We start from the raw sequence: 19,699 nt of genomic DNA, 5'->3' as shown, positions 1-19,699 counted from the left end.
TGCCTGCTTGATTCCTTCAGCCGGCACAGCAGTACTAGTTGGTGGTACCATCTCTTCACCAAGTTCCCCTGGTTTCATTGCGAAATTCTGTGTTTAGTGTGGTAGATCCTATGCTCTGGAACCAGCTGCTGGTCTTTTTATGTTTGGAATCTTCTTTGATATCTTTCAAAAAATGATTGAAAGCACATCTTTTTGAGAAGCACCCATAATATACCTAAAACACCAGACTAAGAATATGGATTCTTATTCTGGTGTTTTAGGTATATTATGGCCTTGGCAGTTTGATTGGAATAGGTACTGGGACCTAAAGGCAGTGGCATACCTACCTTAGCTGCCACCTGGGGCAGATCACCCCCCTCCTCTGAGCAAGGGGGTGCACCACGGAGGTGTGTGGCTGTTGGGTCTGCCAGTTCCCTGTCCCTGTCCCTGAACAGGAACTTGACACCGGGGGGGGGGGGGGGGCAAGGAACCGGCAGAGCCAACAGCCGCACGCCTTCTCGGTGCACCCCTTTCGCTGCCTGCACCCGAGGCGGACTGCCCCCACCACCATCCCCTTGGTATGCTAGAGCCTGAATGTATAGTAACTCAGCAAAGTTGTTATTTCTTTTTCTTTTCTCTCTTTTTGATGGTTGGAGTTCCTTTCAGACAATGGTCTTGATTTTATGTATTGATTGTACTCCATTTTGATGGTTCTCCTTAAGAGGTTTAGCAAATAAATCTAACCTGAAGGGCAATTCTTTAACTGTGTATGCACATTTATATGTCCCTTGTGTGCATTAATTTACTGAATACTAGCACTTAAGCATGTACGTATGCACTTAGCTGCACAAGTGCTAGCAGGGCAGGCACCTAAGTGCTATTCTGTAACAATGTGTGTAATTGATATAGGGTGTAAATGCAAGGGGGAATGCACAATGGTAGGCAATGGATAGGGCCCCCAATTACACACATGGCCTACAGAATACTGAAACCATGTGCATGTCTGCTGCATTTATGTGACTGCAGTTAAGCCAAGTCTATGAATGGTGTAACTGCAGGCTGTTACCGAGTTATTCTATAACAGCATCTGGGTAGAATAGACTCTCATCATGAATCCTCAGAGTGCTTAAATGGAGGTGCCCAGTTATACAATTGCCTCCTTACTGTACAAGTATTTGCTGGCTTGTACCACAAGTACTATTAGTCCCATGAAGCAACAGGGCAGCCGATCTGCAAGATCCAATGTGAAAGCAAACAAAGCAGATCAGTAGTAGATACACATAAATCTTTACTGTAGACCTTCAAACCAATACCATGCCCACCGTGACTTCTTCAGGGGGTATATCTGCAACTGTTGAGCAAAAAATTATATTAGAAAATGCAAAAAACAAAACAAAATTCCAAAAATAATCCAGTCATTATATCCAAATATCATAAAGGGCTACCGGGTCAAAAAGAACTTCCACCACCCAGAACACTCCAAACTAACTGTCAGAAAACGCCAGCCTCTCTCTGAAAAAGAGGAACACTGGTGATGTCTGTTCAAATAGCGAACCAATCAGTGTCTTTATTTAATCCATGCTGGGTGATAGTGTTCCATTGAAATATACAGTGGGGGAAATAAGTATTTGATCCCTTGCTGATTTTGTAAGTTTGCCCACTGACAAAGACATGAGCAGCCCATAATTGAAGGGTAGGTTATTGGTAACAGTGAGAGATAGCACATCACAAATTAATTCCGGAAAATCACATTGTGGAAAGTATATGAATTTATTTGCATTCTGCAGAGGGAAATAAGTATTTAATCCCTCTGGCAAACAAGACCTAATACTTGGTGGCAAAACCCTTGTTGGCAAGCACAGCGGTCAGACGTCTTCTGTAGTTGATGATGAGGTTTGCACACATGTCAGGAGGAATTTTGGTCCACTCCTCTTTGCAGATCATCTCTAAATCATTAAGAGTTCTGGGCTGTCGCTTGGCAACTCGCAGCTTCAGCTCCCTCCATAAGTTTTCAATGGGATTAAGGTCTGGTGACTGGCTAGGCCACTCCATGACCCTAATGTGCTTCTTCCTGAGCCACTCCTTTGTTGCCTTGGCTCTATGTTTTGGGTCATTGTCGTGCTGGAAGACCCAGCCACGACCCATTTTTAAGGCCCTGGCGGAGGGAAGGAGGTTGTCACTCAGAATTGTACGGTACATGGCCCCATCCATTCTCCCATTGATGCGGTGAAGTAGTCCTGTGCCTTTAGCAGAGAAACACCCCCAAAACATAACATTTCCACCTCCATGCTTGACAGTGGGGACGGTGTTCTTTGGGTCATAGGCAGCATTTCTCTTCCTCCAAACACGGCGAGTTGAGTTCATGCCAAAGAGCTCAATTTTTGTCTCATCTGACCACAGCACCTTCTCCCAATCACTCTCGGCATCATCCAGGTGTTCACTGGCAAACTTCAGACGGGCCGTCACATGTGCCTTCCGGAGCAGGGGGACCTTGCGGGCACTGCAGGATTGCAATCCGTTATGTCGTAATGTGTTACCAATGGTTTTCGTGGTGACAGTGGTCCCAGCTGCCTTGAGATCATTGACAAGTTCCCCCCTTGTAGTTGTAGGCTGATTTCTAACCTTCCTCATGATCAAGGATACCCCACGAGGTGAGATTTTGCGTGGAGCCCCAGATCTTTGTCGATTGACAGTCATTTTGTACTTCTTCCATTTTCTTACTATGGCACCAACAGTTGTCTCCTTCTCGCCCAGCGTCTTACTGATGGTTTTGTAGCCCATTCCAGCCTTGTGCAGGTGTATGATCTTGTCCCTGACATCCTTAGACAGCTCCTTGCTCTTGGCCATTTTGTAGAGGTTAGAGTCTGACTGATTCACTGAGTCTGTGGACAGGTGTCTTTCATACAGGTGACCATTGCCGACAGCTGTCTGTCATGCAGGTAACGAGTTGATTTGGAGCATCTACCTGGTCTGTAGGGGCCAGATCTCTTACTGGTTGGTGGGGGATCAAATACTTATTTCCCTCTGCAGAATGCAAATAAATTCATATACTTTCCACAATGTGATTTTCCGGATTTAATTTGTGATGTGCTATCTCTCACTGTTACCAATAACCTACCCTTCAATTATGGGCTGCTCATGTCTTTGTCAGTGGGCAAACTTACAAAATCAGCAAGGGATCAAATACTTATTTCCCCCACTGTATAACACTGTTCCTTGTGAAGAAGAACAGCAGAAATGTCACCACTACGTTTAAGTCATGCAAGCTCCAAAGCAGCAAAAGACAAATCAGAAAGAGAATGATGCAATTCTATCCAATGTGAAATCAATGGTGCTTCACTCACTTGTCTATGTATATTGCTCAGATGTTCCGTTATCCTAACCTTAAGCTTATGCTTAGTGTGTCCAATATAATACAGACTACATGGACACCTAATCCAGTAGACAACTTGAGCAGTAGTGCAGTCTGAATTATGTCAACAGGCAGGAGAGAGGTGATATGATAGATACATTTAAATACTTCAGTGGCGTTAATCTACAGGAGGTGAGCCTTTTTCAAATGAAGGAAACCTCTGGAATGAGAAGGCATAAAATGAAGTTAAGAGGAAATAGGCTTAGGACGAATCTGAGGAAATACTGTTTCATGTAAAGGGTGGTGGAGGTCGTGGAGACAAAGACTGTTTCTGAGTTTAAGAAGGCAAGGGACAGACACGTGGGATCTCTTAGGACAAGGAGGAGTTAATGGTTACTGAGGCTGGGCAGACTGGATGGGCCATAGAGCCCTTATCTGCCATTATGTTTATATGTTTCTATTTATGTCGTAGTTGAAACTCATGCCCTGAAACAGGATGATGAATAGTATATGTCTTCCAAGCATAAGAACAACAGCTACTTTGCCTACAGATTTGATATGTTGTCACCTATGGTGGATTCCCCAATTGTTTCTAGATTACCACAGTATTGGCATGGACATCAAAGCTGCGGGCAATGTAGCTGTTGTCCTTATGCTTGGAAGACATGCAGTATTCGTCATCCTGTTTCAGGACATGAGTTTCAACTACAACATAATTCAGACTGCACTACTGCTCTAGTTGTCCACTGTATCGTGTGTCCATGTGGTCTGTATTATATTGGACACACTAAACATAAGCTTAAGATTAGGATCACGGAACATCTAAGCAATATACATAGACAAGTGAGTGAAGCACCGCTGGTTTCACATTGGTTGGAATTGCATCATTCTCTTTCTGATTTGTCTTTTGCTGCTTTGGAGCTCATACAACTTAAATGTGGTGGTGACATGTGAAATGCGGTTCCTTCTTCGTAAGGAACAGTGTTATATATTTCAATGGAACACTATCACCCCATATGGATTAAATAAAGATATTGATTGGTTTGCTATTTGAACTGATGTCATCAGTGTTCCTCTTTTTCAGAGAGAGGTTTGCGTTTTCTGCCAGTTAGTTTGGAGTGTGCCAGGTGGTGGAAGTTCTTTTCGACCCGGTAGCCCTTTCTGATATAATGATTGGATTATTTTGTGGAACTTTATTTTGTTTTTTTGTATTTTATAATATAAATTTTTGCTCAACAGTTGCAGATATACCCCCTGAAGAAGCCGTGGTGGGCAGTGAAACTCAGATCCTTGTTGGGTTGATAATACACATTTACAGTCATCGTTGATGCTGAAATAATGCACAAGATACGTAAGTGTTTAAAAAAATGTTTTGGTGTATGAGTTTTGGACATTGCTTTATACCAGTATATAGACTCTAATATTATATCAGTATATCACTACACCAATTTTGAATGTTCTTTTCTCTGTGCAAAGATTGAGATAAGGTGTCCATTCGTCAGGCCCCCTCCCTCCCCATCTTCAAATCTCCGCTTAAAGCCCACCTCTTCAATGTCGCCTTCGGCACCTAACCTCTACACCTCTACCCAGGAAATCTAGACTGCCTAACTTGACATTTCGTTCTTTAGATTGTAAGCTCATTTGAGCAGGGACCGTCCTTCGTTGTTTATTTTGTACAGCGCTGCGTAACCCTAGTAGCGCTCTAGAAATGTTAAGTAGTAGTAGTAGTAGATATGGTTTTTAAATCACTATGGTACACTAATTATTTCTGAGCACTTTCACGTTATCTTTAAAACATTTTGAATTTATATTCCTAGATATCTGTATACTATTGTGGACAAAGTATATCTGGGGTGTGCTAAATTTAAGAAAATATATTTCCTTCATTTTGTGACTGATATTTATGGGACCATAAAAAGGAATCAGGGAATGCAGGTTATCCTTTTTGATCTATCATGGCCTCATGAAAGGTGGGTGAAGGATTTAGGGATGGGGTGGCCTGGTTTTGGCACTGGTTCTTTTCATTTTTGGATGGAAGGATGCAATGTGCTGTTTGGAAGGAGGAGCTGTTTGAGGAGTGGAGACTGTGTTGAAGTACCCCACAAGGACTGGTATTACTGCCTAACTTGTTTAATGTTTTCCTGGCCCTGCTATGTGAGATATTGGACTCTCTTAGTTTGCAATCCCATCTATATACAGATGATATACAGATTTATTTTTCCACTTAGGGTGGGTGACATACAGAGTCTAGAACACCTGGTTAAGAAAATGCAAGTTGTAGTTCAGTGGCTTACAAACAATGATCTGCAGCTCAGTATAGTAAGACAAAGGCCATCTGGTTGAGAAAAGAGATGTGGGAAGATTGTCTGCTTGTTAAGTTGGGAGGGGTAAGCATTCCTTTTGAAGGATCTATAGGAATTTAGGTGTATGGGAAGATGGTAAACTGATATTGAATATGTGTCTCTCTAAACTGGTGCAGATTATATTTTTGAGAATTATGAGTTCTTCTGTAGATTTTAGGCATTTCTTACCTGAGACCAACTCCATACAGTTGTGCACACTTTGATTTTTTTTCTTGCTTGGATTTTGGGAATGCACTATTTGTGGGGTTATCAAAGACCATGTTAGGCCATTTACAAATACATTACAAAATATTGTGGTGTGTTTGATTAGTGGTTTGGGAAGTCAGGAACATATTACAACAATTTTGGAGAAATTGTATTGGATTTTGATGGAGTGTAGGTAATATATAGAAATAAAACAAAACATAAATAAAATAAGATATCTTTTTTTATTGGACTAATTTAATAGATTTTTTTGATTAGCTTTTGAAGGTAATCCTTATTATGCAGATCAAAAATGAGCAAAGGTACTTCATTTAGTACTGCGAGCTGCCATGAGAGGTCATGGCACCCATTTTGAAATGGAACCATGAAGGGGCAGGAGCGAGGGGGCTGAGCTCCTGCCCTAAAAGACCCCTGCTGGTCCATCAGGGAGACAGGTAGGCCCAGGGGGACCTACCTAGACATCAGGGGTGGGGTGGGGGATTTCATTTAGGGAGAAGGGGAGAGACATAGGGCATTGCAGCCGAGGGGTAGGAGGGAGGGAGGTATTAGAGAGGTCAGATCAGTGCCGGCACACACGTAACTCTCCTATGTGGCCCCAGCTGAATATTGGCTGGGCCCACATAAGATCCAACACTTAGCCTGCCCACAATTAGCCCGCAATATTCAGTACTGGTGCCCCAACATGGCCTTGCACTGAATACTGGGGGCTAATTTAGCTGGTGACGGTTAGCGTTTAAAAAGATGCTGACCGTCGCCGGCTGAATATCAGGGGGCTTATGTTTTGTTTCATTTCTATATATTACCTTTAAAAGTGGACTAAAGAATGAGTATAGGTATTGGTTCAAGATCTTTGTCCTGGTATGGGCCTATTGAATATGTCAGATCTATTGTTTGTGACTGGTTGTGTATCAAGCACTACTACTACTACTACTATTTAGCATTTTTATAGCGCTACAAGGTGTACGCAGCGCTGCACAAACATAGAAGAAAGACAGTCCCTGCTCAAAGAGCTTACAATCTAATAGACAAAAAAATAAATAAATAAATAAAGTAATCAAATCAATTAATGTGAACGGGAAGGAAGAGAGGAGGGTAGGTGGAGGCGAGTGGTTACAAGTGGTTACGAGTCAAAAGCAATGTTAAAGAGGTGGGCTTTCAGTCTAGATTTAAAGGTGGCCAAGGATGGGGCAAGACGTAGGGGCTCAGGAAGTTTATTCCAGGCGTAGGGTGCAGCGAGACAGAAGGCGCGAAGTCTGGAGTTGGCAGTAGTGGAGAAGGGAACAGATAAGAAGGATTTATCCATGGAGTGGAGTGCACAGGAAGGGGTGTAAGGAAGGACGAGTGTGGAGAGATACTGGGGAGCAGCAGAGTGAGTACATTTATAGGTTAGTAGAAGAAGTTTGAACAGGATGCGAAAATGGATAGGGAGCCAGTGATGGGTCTTGAGGAGAGGGGTAGTATGAGTAAAGCGACCCTGGCGGAAGACGAGATGGGCAGCAGAATTTTGAACCGACTGGAGAGGGGAGAGGTGACTAAGTGGGAGGCCAGCAAGAAGCAGATTGCAGTAGTCTAAACGAGAGGTGACAAGGGTGTGGATGAGGGTTTTGGTAGAGTGCTCGGAAAGAAAGGGGCGGATTTTACGGATGTTGTAAAGAAAGAAATGACAGAAAGGTTGAAGTCAGTTAACTATGGACTGCTGTGGTTACCTGTGTTGAAGGGTTGGTGATTACAATTCACACAGTGTAGGACTTTTTTGGTGGTTGCTTCTGTCTTGTGGAATAGACTGCCTGAAAGGATATGTTTGGGGTTGGATTATTTGAAATTCCGTAAGCAGATTAAAGCCTGGATATGGGAGCAAGCTTTTGGAGCCTTGTGAGGTGGCAGGAGCTTGTGGGTGGCAGTTTATTTTTGTACTGTCTAGGGGGAGGCTTGTTTGATTGTATTTGATAGTGAGGTGCAATGGGTTAATTTGTGTAATAATATTACTGTTGTAAATCTCTTTGGGGCCTTTTTACTAAGCTGCGCTAAAAGGTGGCCAGCACTATGACTATTGCGTGGGTTTCCCTACACACCGAGGTCATTTATAGTGCATCTGTAAAATAGCCGATTTTCCATTTTTTTCAATTAATGATCACGTACTAACTTCCAAATTAGCGAGTGGTCATTAGCAGGGGAGCCCTTACCGACGCCTATGTACTAGGTGGTAAGGGCTCCCACACTAACCATATGCTAATCAATTGGTGCGTAGCAATGTAGCTGCGCTAACTAATTAGCACTGGGCACGCCTACTCGCCACCCCACAAATATGCCTGAGCATGCCCCAAGGTGGTGAATTTTCCTGCTCCCGCATGGTATGCACACATTAGTGCTTACCGCCACTTAGTAAAAGGACCCCTTACTGGGTGGTCAGGTAGAGGCAACATATAAGTGTGAGTAAATAAATAGATAATTGAGCTGTTTAGCATCTTATTTCATGAGTGTTTCACTAAAAAAAAAACCCACATTAAGCTGCAATATAGGCAAATAACATGCTTTAGTGCCATAACACAGCTTAGTAAATATGGACCTATAGTTGTATCTGAGACAATGGGGGATGAAGTGGCTTACCCAAGGTCACAAGAATCATCAGTGGGAGAAGCGGGATTTAACTTCCTTACTTTGCAATCTGCTTTCACTCAAAGAGTGGCATGAAAAGACAATGAGCACATATAGGTCAAACAGTAGGCGTTCTTCAGAAGATAAAATTGAGGTGTAAAGAAGAGTTCAAAACAATTGCTGAGTATTCAAAGAAGTTGTGGAACTTTTGCCTAATCTTTAAAACTGGTCCTAGGACACAGAGAAGAAAGCTTTACTATAGGCAGCATAAATAATTTATGAGTACTGTTTTTGCTCTGAAAATCAGTTTTTATTGCAGCAAAGAAAGAATGATAATGTGGTTGCAGTATATGGCAAATTGATCATTGCCAATCTTTTGTTTCTTCTAGGTTATTAAGGATCATCCCAATTACCCAAAGATTAGAAGCGAGATTTTGGAAAAGGCTCAAGCTGCTATCAAACCCTAGAAATAAAATCTATCATAAGATGTCAAGTTGCCTATTATATAATATGTAAACCACCTCAAGAAATATAACATTATTTCAAATAAATATTTTCAGACTTTAAACACTTTGGGGCCTTTTTACTAAGCTGCGTTAGGCACTAACATGCACCTAACGCAACTTAAAATGGCATACTGTGGGACATTCTCAGGCAACCTGTGGTAACTCAGAAAATCAAACAAAATAGAAAATACAATGACCCAAGCGCAGGGACTCACAGACACCACTATGTTAAAGCACACTTAAAAAGTGGAGAAAAAACCTCAGTTGAACCAGCCAGCCAGCCAGAGTTATAAGGTGTGGGCTTGGCTCAGCATCACAAGAAAAAAACTCCACCGAGCAAAGTGTACAAAATAACTTTTAAGGTGTCAGAAAAGAGTTCCAAACACTGGGTTACAATCACAGGAAAAATATACAATAACACTGTCCTGGTTTAGGTGAATAATGATACAATACTCATCACTTGATCTTCACTTCTATCTGTTGCCAGTCAGCCAGCGTGTTATTAAATTCTAAAAACCCAACAGGGAATTCCTGTTACGCCAAAGCTGCTTCAGGGGTAATGCTAACAATAATAATCCTGTGTCACCTTCTTGTGCAATGCATTTAAAGTAATGGCCATTTTATCAGCACCTAAATCTCTTGCAGCAACATGTCTAAGTTGTTCATAATAGTTGCCTGCATTAGTGAAAAGTATATGCAGTCGTTTCATTATATGGACTGTACTAGGTTTTCAAAGACAGCATATGTTTCACTTGAAAATTAGCATAGGAAAACTGTGTGCACACATTTACAACTGTTATTTTGGGTGCACAATTTTTCTGGTCTAAAACACGTGCATATGTGCTAACCCCTCACCATCTCTGTATGTGGGCAATTTTATAAAATTCCAATTCAGTTGGTAAAGCTAATGCTTTACCCATGGAAATGGCTTTTGAAATTTGTGTCATTTTATAACAGGATGCCTAAGCTGTTAAGCCCATAGATACAGTGGTGGAAATAAGTATTTGATCCCTTGCTGATTTTGTAAGTTTGCCCACTGACAAAGACATGAGCAGCCCATAATTGAAGGGTAGGTTATTGGTAACAGTGTGAGATAGCACATCACAAATTAAATCCGGAAAATCACATTGTGGAAAGTATATGAATTTATTTGCATTCTGCAGAGGGAAATAAGTATTTAATCCCTCTGGCAAACAAGACCTAATACTTGGTGGCAAAACCCTTGTTGGCAAGCACAGCGGTCAGACGTCTTCTGTAGTTGATGATGAGGTTTGCACACATGTCAGGAGGAATTTTGGTCCACTCCTCTTTGCAGATCATCTCTAAATCATTAAGAGTTCTGGGCTGTCGCTTGGCAACTCGCAGCTTCAGCTCCCTCCATAAGTTTTCAATGGGATTAAGGTCTGGTGACTGGCTAGGCCACTCCATGACCCTAATGTGCTTCTTCCTGAGCCACTCCTTTGTTGCCTTGGCTGTATGTTTTGGGTCATTGTCGTGCTGGAAGACCCAGCCACGACCCATTTTTAAGGCCCTGGCGGAGGGAAGGAGGTTGTCACTCAGAATTGTACGGTACATGGCCCCATCCATTCTCCCATTGATGCGGTGAAGTAGTCCTGTGCCCTTAGCAGAGAAACACCCCCAAAACATAACATTTCCACCTCCATGCTTGACAGTGGGGACGGTGTTCTTTGGGTCATAGGCAGCATTTCTCTTCCTCCAAACACGGCGAGTTGAGTTCATGCCAAAGAGCTCAATTTTTGTCTCATCTGACCACAGCACCTTCTCCCAATCACTCTCGGCATCATCCAGGTGTTCACTGGCAAACTTCAGACGGGCCGTCACATGTGCCTTCCGGAGCAGGGGGACCTTGCGGGCACTGCAGGATTGCAATCCGTTATGTCGTAATGTGTTACCAATGGTTTTTGTGGTGACAGTGGTCCCAGCTGCCTTGAGATCATTGACAAGTTCCCCCCTTGTAGTTGTAGGCTGATTTCTAACCTTCCTCATGATCAAGGATACCCCACGAGGTGAGATTTTGCGTGGAGCCCCAGATCTTTGTCGATTGACAGTCATTTTGTACTTCTTCCATTTTCTTACTATGGCACCAACAGTTGTCTCCTTCTCGCCCAGCGTCTTACTGATGGTTTTGTAGCCCATTCCAGCCTTGTGCAGGTGTATGATCTTGTCCCTGACATCCTTAGACAGCTCCTTGCTCTTGGCCATTTTGTAGAGGTTAGAGTCTGACTGATTCACTGAGTCTGTGGACAGGTGTCTTTCATACAGGTGACCATTGCCGACAGCTGTCTGTCATGCAGGTAACGAGTTGATTTGGAGCATCTACCTGGTCTGTAGGGGCCAGATCTCTTACTGGTTGGTGGGGGATCAAATACTTATTTCCCTCTGCAGAATGCAAATAAATTCTTATACTTTCCACAATGTGATTTTCCGGATTTAATTTGTGATGTGCTATCTCTCACTGTTACCAATAACCTACCCTTCAATTATGGGCTGCTCATGTCTTTGTCAGTGGGCAAACTTACAAAATCAGCAAGGGATCAAATACTTATTTCCACCACTGTAGAAGAATAAACAGGCAAATCCTGTGAATTAACAACAATTAAGCAAACATGTTGCTCTAGATTCGCTTTTATGTCGTCTACCGAGGCTTGCAGCTTTGAAAGGCGGTTGTCGAGCACTGCAGTCAACTGTTTAGTGAGCTCCCATACTGCTTCCTCCTGGATTGTTACTACTGTGGTACTGGCCTGCTGCGCCACCATCTTGGGACTCACGGTCTGCACGCGGTGTTTAGAGGGACGTGGTGCTTTCGCCGGCATACACCGGAATTCAGCACCATCCAGGCAAGAGATCTCCTCAGCAGGTGCCCCAGTTGCCAGCCCACATGCTTGAACAACTTTCACCCCGGAGGGGGGGAGGGCGGGGGGGGGGGTGAAAAAAGTGGATAAGTATGCAAGTGGATCGGAGCAAGGCTGACGAGCGTCCTTTCAGCCCGCTAGCATCACGTGACCCCCCCCCCCTCCAGTTTGTAAAATGGCTGTTCATGTTGAACATCCTCTGCACATGAATGTCCATCTCACATGTTTTCAAACAGGAAATCCTGACATACTTCCTGTTGAAAAAATTCATGTAAGATGGATGTCTGTTTTGGATGTTATGAGCTGGACATCGCTACTCTGACTTGGACGTCCTTTCAAAAATGCCCCTCCACTTTTTTAAATTAACTTATTATTTATTAAGAATTCTCAGAGAAACAAAATAAAAACTGAACAACTTAAGGCATTTATTACAGAGTGCAGCACAACTAGTCTGTACATATATAGCCTCTGCTCAAAAAGAAATTCTATATGATGAGTCATGAATGTGTTGAAGCAGTATGCCTTAGGATGAGTTTATTTATTTATTTATTAGGATTTATTTACCGCCTTTTTGAAGGAATTCATTCAAGGCGGTGTACAGTAAGAGTAGATCAAACATGAGCAATAGGCAATTACAGCAGTAAAATTATTCAACTAACAATACAAAGTATGGCATGGTATACTACTTACAATGTCAACACAATACGCAATAGAACATTATAATTGATAGTGAAGGGTATAAGCAAAGATGGAACATATAGATAGGTAAGAGAGTAAGAAGAGTTAGAAATTAAGGTGACTAATTTAAAGAAAGTTGCACATGAGGTCAGAGAGATGGTTAAATATTATCTCAGCTAGGGTAGGGGTGCATAAACATGTCCTGCTGCAGTATTTGCAGCCAGTGTCACTCCATGTGTGTGCGAGCGAGAATACAAGTTAGTTACTTCTTCTATTAAAAGCCTGATTCAAGAGCCAAGCTTTCACCTGCTTCCTGAAGTACAGATAGTCTTGTGTTAAGTGGAGCCTTTCAGGCAGTGCATTCCCGAGTGTGGGGACTATTCTGGAGGAGCCTCGCTTGCACGTATCACATCGTGTAATGTCTTTTGGAGAGGGTGTGGTTAGTGATAGTCCTTGAGAGGACAGAAGTTACCATCTATATGGCAATCATATCTGCAACTTATTTAGTACAGTCAGGAATTTTTCCCTAATGAATCATGTACTGTAAAGGCATGGGGAGTAACTAATTGTTAGAACAGCAGACTGAGAACCAGAGATGTCAGGTTCAAATCCAATTACTACTTGCTATTATCTTGGACATGTCACTTAACCTTTCTTGTCTTAGTTATAGATTTAAAGAGTCAACATTCAGCCTTTAGCAGTCAATCTTTTTTAAAATGCTGGCCACCATGGGCTGAATTACACCCAGATATTCAGTTCTGGCCCATATCCAGCTACTGGCATCAAATATCCAAGTCTTTGGTGGCTCCTGGAAGATAGCCGGGTACTGCTAAAATTCAGAGCGGGTACCCAGATAGCTGTCTGGGCAACTCAGGTCTGCTATAAATGTGGTCCTACTTGCTTGAATATCGGTGTCCAGATAACTTCCAGCTCTGCCTCTGCTCCAGCACTAACCAGATTTTGCCGTGGTGGTCAGACTTAATGTTCAGTAGCACTTCTGGTTAAATGCTGCTGAATATCATTTGGGGAGCCAGTCAGCAGGAGTTAACAGGAGAGATGCCATACCTGCCAAATATGGACCCCTTAGATTATAAGCCCTCAGAGGGCAGGAAAATGCCTACTTTACCTGAATAAAATTCAAATCTACTACTAAGTAATGCATAAGCTAAATCCAAATCCCTTTACAATCAGAGTCCCAGTTTTTAATATGTTTTCACCATCACCCTAACATTGTCTCTTCAACTATGTAATATTTTCTTAAAATCTGTATAGCCTTAAATGATAATGTTTCATTCAAAGGCATTGCCTATAGAACTAGAAACTTGCCAACAAAATGCTGAGTCCTCTTGCCTTCTGCTTCACAGGTGGCTATGTAGCTCTGCCATAACCCTTATAGAACCAACTCAACTGTGTTTTGGTGTTTCAGCTAGTCCCTGCCTCAGGGGGGTAACTTCTTTTATACAAACTCTCATTTTCTTGTAAACATCACTCCATCTGTGGTTTCCCACACATGAAGTGCTGTTTTGAACAGATGGGGAGGCCTTACAATATGGCATCAGAAATGGGCCTTGAGAGCCTTATCTGCCATCATTTTCTATGTCTGGTGGGAAGAAAGCAGATGCAGAAAACATTACTAAACACCTTACCCAGACAGTTTGTTTTTAAAACTAGACAAGAAGAGCAGTACATTTCTTTGTATGAACCTGGGAACTTCTCTAAAAAAAAATGTTTTGGTGCTTAGCGCTTCTTTCCTGCTTAGGTAAGTTTTTATTCAAGTGGGGGTTGGGGGAGGGGGAAACAACTTTTAAGTATTCACTAATTTCTGTATAAACTGAAGGAGATTAATGCAAGTTAAGAAAAGATCTTTCTATAATTATAAGCTTCTTTATTGCAGTGAACTACATACATACTCAGTATTAAATCCATTGTCCCTATTTAGGTCAAGGGTGTTAAGCTTTTTGTAAGTTTCACTACAGCAATTTCATGCTAGAGTATCCATTTGAAGTTCCTTTGTAGGCATATAGCAAACTTTGTCAGATAGGTGGCCTCGAGGAGTGAATTGTTCTCCTAGTGGGTTTGAATGTTATCATTTCTAATGTCAAGTGTGTGTGTCCATGTATTCATTTTCTTAGGCATTTAACAGTTTGTTCTTTGTAGACAGCAGAGGGATATAGCTGGCAGATAATGGCATATAGAGCATTGAAGAAAGAGCAAGTGAATGAATTCTGGATGTTGTAGTTGATGTTGTTGGGACCTGTGATGGTGTTACCTGGGAGAATATGGGGCCAGAGTTGGCATCTAGGTTTCTGGCAGGGTCTAGTTCCTGGCTGAGTGTTATTGTTGTGAAGTTTGTGTGAGTATTTGTTTGAAACAAGGGGGCTGTCAGTATGGCAGGCTAGAAGTGCCTCCCAAGGCCTGTGAAAGGTGGCTTCATTTTCCTAGATGGGTTATAAATTCTTGATGATCTGATTTAGTAATTTCACCTGGGAGCTATTTGTGACTACCAGGTTGTTCTGTTATTTTCTTTTGTGGGGATGGTCCTGTAGCAGGTTGTTCCTGGTATCTGCCCTGTTGATTTGTTTTCCCACTACATTGGGTGGATAATATAATCTAAAAAATGTCTGTTGTGGTTTCTCTAGATGGGAGTCTCTCTCGAATAGGTCAAAACAAATGCAGCTGCATCATAGGGCTTGGCTGTAGGCAACTGACCTAGTGATAGGTGAAACTGCTGAGCTGAAACTCGTCACATAGCTTAACATCATCAACATAGGTCTGAACAGGGAAAATGGATTTTTGGCTCAGTGCACCTGTGAATGGGCTTAATTATACTTGGGCCATCCTGCCTTTGCTTCATCTAACACCACTGTTGTCAGTTAACTGAACTATATTGCTGCTACCTGCTCTGCTACTAGGTGGACTAAGTGCCTAGGGCTGCAGAATTGGGGGTGGGGGTGGGAAAGGGCAGATCGCGCAGCTCTGGCATAAAAGAAAGCTTTTTCTTCTAAAAATCCTCTTGAGGAGTCTGTTGCTGCCTCTCCCCCACCTGCTCCATTGCTGATCTGAAACTTAAAACTTAGCACAGCATAGACCCTAGAAGCCTAGGTCAGTGCTCAAGCAGTGCCATGCCTATTCCTCTGGGATATGAAGTCTACCCCAAAGGGGGGAGGGGAGGGGGACTACAGTGCTTGAGCACCACCACTAAAGATGAGGTACACAAAAGGTCGATTTGACCATTTTTAGAAAAATATGTCCAGATAGCCATTCCAGGAAACCAAGAATGTCTGCAAATAAAGAACATAGAGTTGTCATGATTTCTATTAAACAAAAAGGTTTACAGGGCCTATGCAGTGCTTAGTCTTGTTTAAGCTTTGAGCCAACATGGGAGCAGATAGAGCAGTATTAGCAGTGGCCAGGAAGTGGGGAGGGGTGTGGGGGAGGGGTTGGGAAGGAAGGAGATATGAAATGCTAGCCAGTGGACACTGCTCCTGCCTGTTGGACCCCCTAGACCACCGGGGATATGATATGCAGGGTAGGCCTGGGGGTGGGGTGGGGTGGGAGCAGTGGCGTACCTAGAGTAGTTGACACCTGGGGCTGGTCATTTTTTAACACCCCCCTCCAAAATCCAGCACTAGGCATACCAAGAATACAAAACACTCAGGACCTATAGAGCAATTCTACCATACCATAAGCAGTAATTTCTACAAGTCACACAAGGAAAAGGAAAGCATCTTAAACACTACAGTGAGCACTAGAACATCAATTCACCTATTGTAAAACGAAACCAGCCAGAATAGTACAGATCGTCGATCCTGCAAAGTCAATGCCAACTGAAAGCCATGTCTTTTTCACAAACACAGATACACCTAATCCACTATAGAATAAGTAATCATAAACTTTCTATTTAGACAAAAAATAAACTGAACCCCCAAGATGCCAGACTCTGCATACAATGCAACACCACAGAAACAGAAAATGTCCCTTAGTACTGTGCAAAATATAAAGACAGCAGATGTAAATTTGAAAAAACTAACAAATACCAATCACCACTTTACAAATTAACAAATAGAAATAAAACAAATACAGAAAATAAAATAATACCATTTTATTGGACTAATACATTTAGCTTTCAGAGGCCAGGTTAGCTTTCCTCAGGTCAGGATAGGATACTGTAAGAGCACTATACTGTATTGACCTGAGGAAGGAGGTTTTGTTCTCAGAAAGTTAGTCAAAATGTATTAAAATTAGTCCAATAAAAAGATTACCTTATTTATATGTTCTATTTATAAACATTTATTAACACATCTATAATACTACTTTATCCTAAAGCAAAAAAATAAAAATATATATTTTATTTGCAGTTTGTTGTCTCTGGTTTCTGCTTTCCTAATCTTCTTTTCACCGTCTTCCTTCCACCCATCATCTGTCTTTGCTCCCTTTCTCTGCCGTCCCCTCCATCCAATGTCTGCCCTCTCTCCCTGCCCCTTCCATCCACTGTCTGCTCTCTCTCTCCCTTCCATCCAAATCTGCCCTCTATCTCTGCCCCTTGCATCCACCATCTGCCCTCTCTCTCTCCCCCTTCCATCCAAATCTGCCCTCTATCTCTGCCCCTTCCATCCACCATCTGCCCTCTCTCTCTCCCCCTTCCATCCACTGTCTGCCCTTTCTCTCTGCCCCTTCAATTCATCATTTGCCCTCTCTCTCTCATCCATCCAGGGTTTGCCCTCCCTCTTTCTCCCCTTCCATCCAGGGTCTGCCCCCTCTTTTCAGCCCCCAGTTTCAGCCTCACTATCCCACCAGTCCCCAGTTTCAGCCCCAGCCCTTTTCTCGCACCAGTCCCGAGCTTCAGCCCCCAGCCTCTTCTCCCTATCCCCTTTTCAGCCCCCCAGTCTCAACCCCAGCCTTTTTCTCCCACCAGTCCCGAGCATCAGCCCCAGCCAGGGCCGGTCTTAGCAAGTGCGGGGCCCTATGCAGACCAATTTGATGGGGCCCCACCCTAGCCCCGCCCCCACCCTAACTCCGCCCCCACCCTAGCTCCAGGGCCAGCCACCCCTCCCTCCGAGCTCCAAGGCCCCCAGCTCCAGGGCTTGTCGATCTTGCAGTCAATGCCAACTGAAAGCCATGTCTTTTTCACAAACACAGATACACCCTAATCCACTATAGAATAAGTAATCATAAACTTTCTATTTAGACAAAAATTAAACTGAACCCCCAATGCCAGACTCTGCATACAATGCAACACCACAGAAACAGAAACTGTCCCCTAGTACTGTGCAAAATATAAAGACAGCAGATGTAAATTTGAAAAAAAAAACCTAACAAGTACCAATCACCACTTTACAAATTAACAAATAGAAATAAAACAAATATAGAAAATAAAATACCATTTTATTGAACTAATATATTTAACTTTCAGAGGCCAAAACATCCTTCCTCAGGTCAATACAGTATAGTACTGTTACAGTATCCTATCCTGACCTGAGGAAGGGGGTTTTGTTCTCCGAAAGTTAGCCAAAATGTATTAAAATTAGTCCAATAAAAAGATTACCTTGTTTGCATGTTCTATTATAAACATTTATTAACATATCTACAATACTACTTTATCCTAAAGCAAAAAAATTTAAATATATATTTTATTTACAGTTTGTTGTCTCTGGTTTCTGCTTTCCTCATCTTTTCACTGTCTTCCTTCCATCCAGCATCTGTCTTCGGTCTCTCTCTGCCATCCAGTGTCTGCCCTCTCTGCTATCCCCTCCATCCAATGTCTGCCCTCTCATCCTGCTCCTTCCATCCACATCTGCCCTGTATCTCTGCTCCTTCCATCCACCATCTGCCCCTGTCTGCCCTCTCTCTCTCCCCCATCCATTCACTGTCTGCCCTTTCTATCCCTTCCATCCACTGTCTGCCCTTTCTCTCTGCTCCTTCAATCCACCATTTGCCCTCCCTCTCCCATCCATCCAGGGTTTGCCCTCCCTCTTGCTCCCCCATCCAGGATCTGCCCCTCTCCGCCCCTTTTTTTCAGCCCCCAGTTCCAGCCCCACTATCCCACCAGTCCCCCATTTCAGCCCCAGCCCTTTTCTCCCACCAGTCCCGAGCTTCAGCCCCCCAGCCACTTCTCCCTGTCCCCTTTTCAGCCCCCAGTCCCCCGTTTCAGCCCCTGCCCCTTTTCAGTCTCCAGCCTCTTATCCCACCTAACCTCCTTTTCAACCCCCAGTTCCAGCCCCCTTCATCCACATGCCTTGTATTAGGGCCCCCCCTTTTCAGAACCATTATCCCACCTGACCCACGCATACCCCATTTTCCCACCAGCCCCAGGCATGGCCCCCATTTTCCCATATTGCCCCTTCTCAGACCCAGTCCCCTTCTCCCATCCAAGAACCCCAGTTCCCTCCGCACCCGTCCCCTTCAACCATCCAAGAACCCCCTCTCCACCTCAGTCCCCTTCTCCCATCCAAGAACCCCAGTCTCCTCCCCACCCGTCCCCTTCTCCCATCTGAGAACCCCCTGCCCAGTCTCTCCCCACCCGTCCCCTTCAAGCATCCAAGAACCCCCTCCCCATCCCCTTCTCCCATCCTTGAACCCCCTCCCCACCTCAGTCCCCTTCTCCCATTCAAGAACCCCAGTCCTCTCCTCACCCGTCCCCTTCTCCCATCCGAGAACCCCCTCCCCAGTCTCTCCCATCCAAAAACCCCAGTCCCCTCCCCACCCGTCCCCTTCAAGCATCCAAGAACCCCCTCCCCATCCCCTTCTCCCATCCTTGAACCCCCTCCCCACCTCTGTCCCCTTCTCCCATTCAAGAACCCCAGTCCTCTCCCCACCCGTCCCCTTCTCCCATCCGAGAACCCCCTCCCCAGTCTCTCCCATCCAAGAACCCCAGTCCCCTCCCCACCCGTCCCCTTCAACTATCCAAGAACCCCCTCCCCACCCCCTTCTGCTTCTCCCATCCATGAACCCCTCCCACCTCAGTCTCCTTTCCATTTAAGAACCTCCCTCCCCACCCCACCCTTCCCCCACCTGAGAGCCCCACACCCTTCTCCCATCTGAGTCCCTCCCCACCTACCAGCTCCATTCTCCTGCCGCCCAGGCCCACCACCCTCACTGCCTTTAAAAAAAACCCCAATTTGAAGCGCTGGAGTAACAGGCAGCAGTGCC

The 19,699-nt window shown here is 43.9% G+C and overlaps 1 protein-coding gene across 1 annotated transcript in view; it reads left to right on the top strand.

The window, feature by feature from the left end:
* TTC21A (tetratricopeptide repeat domain 21A) overlaps positions 1-8,960 on the top strand; it is a 294,579-nt gene extending 285,619 nt beyond the window's left edge. Inside the window, 1 exon segment of the mRNA XM_030198073.1 lies at positions 8,883-8,960. Coding sequence (XP_030053933.1) covers positions 8,883-8,960 — 78 coding nt within the window.
* Positions 8,961-19,699: the final 10,739 nt, after the last annotated feature.

Source organism: Microcaecilia unicolor, chromosome 1, assembly GCF_901765095.1.
Source record: "Microcaecilia unicolor chromosome 1, aMicUni1.1, whole genome shotgun sequence".
NCBI lineage: Eukaryota > Metazoa > Chordata > Amphibia > Gymnophiona > Siphonopidae > Microcaecilia > Microcaecilia unicolor.
Note: the sequence above shows the minus strand (reverse complement) of the source record. Positions and strands in the feature narration are given on the sequence as shown.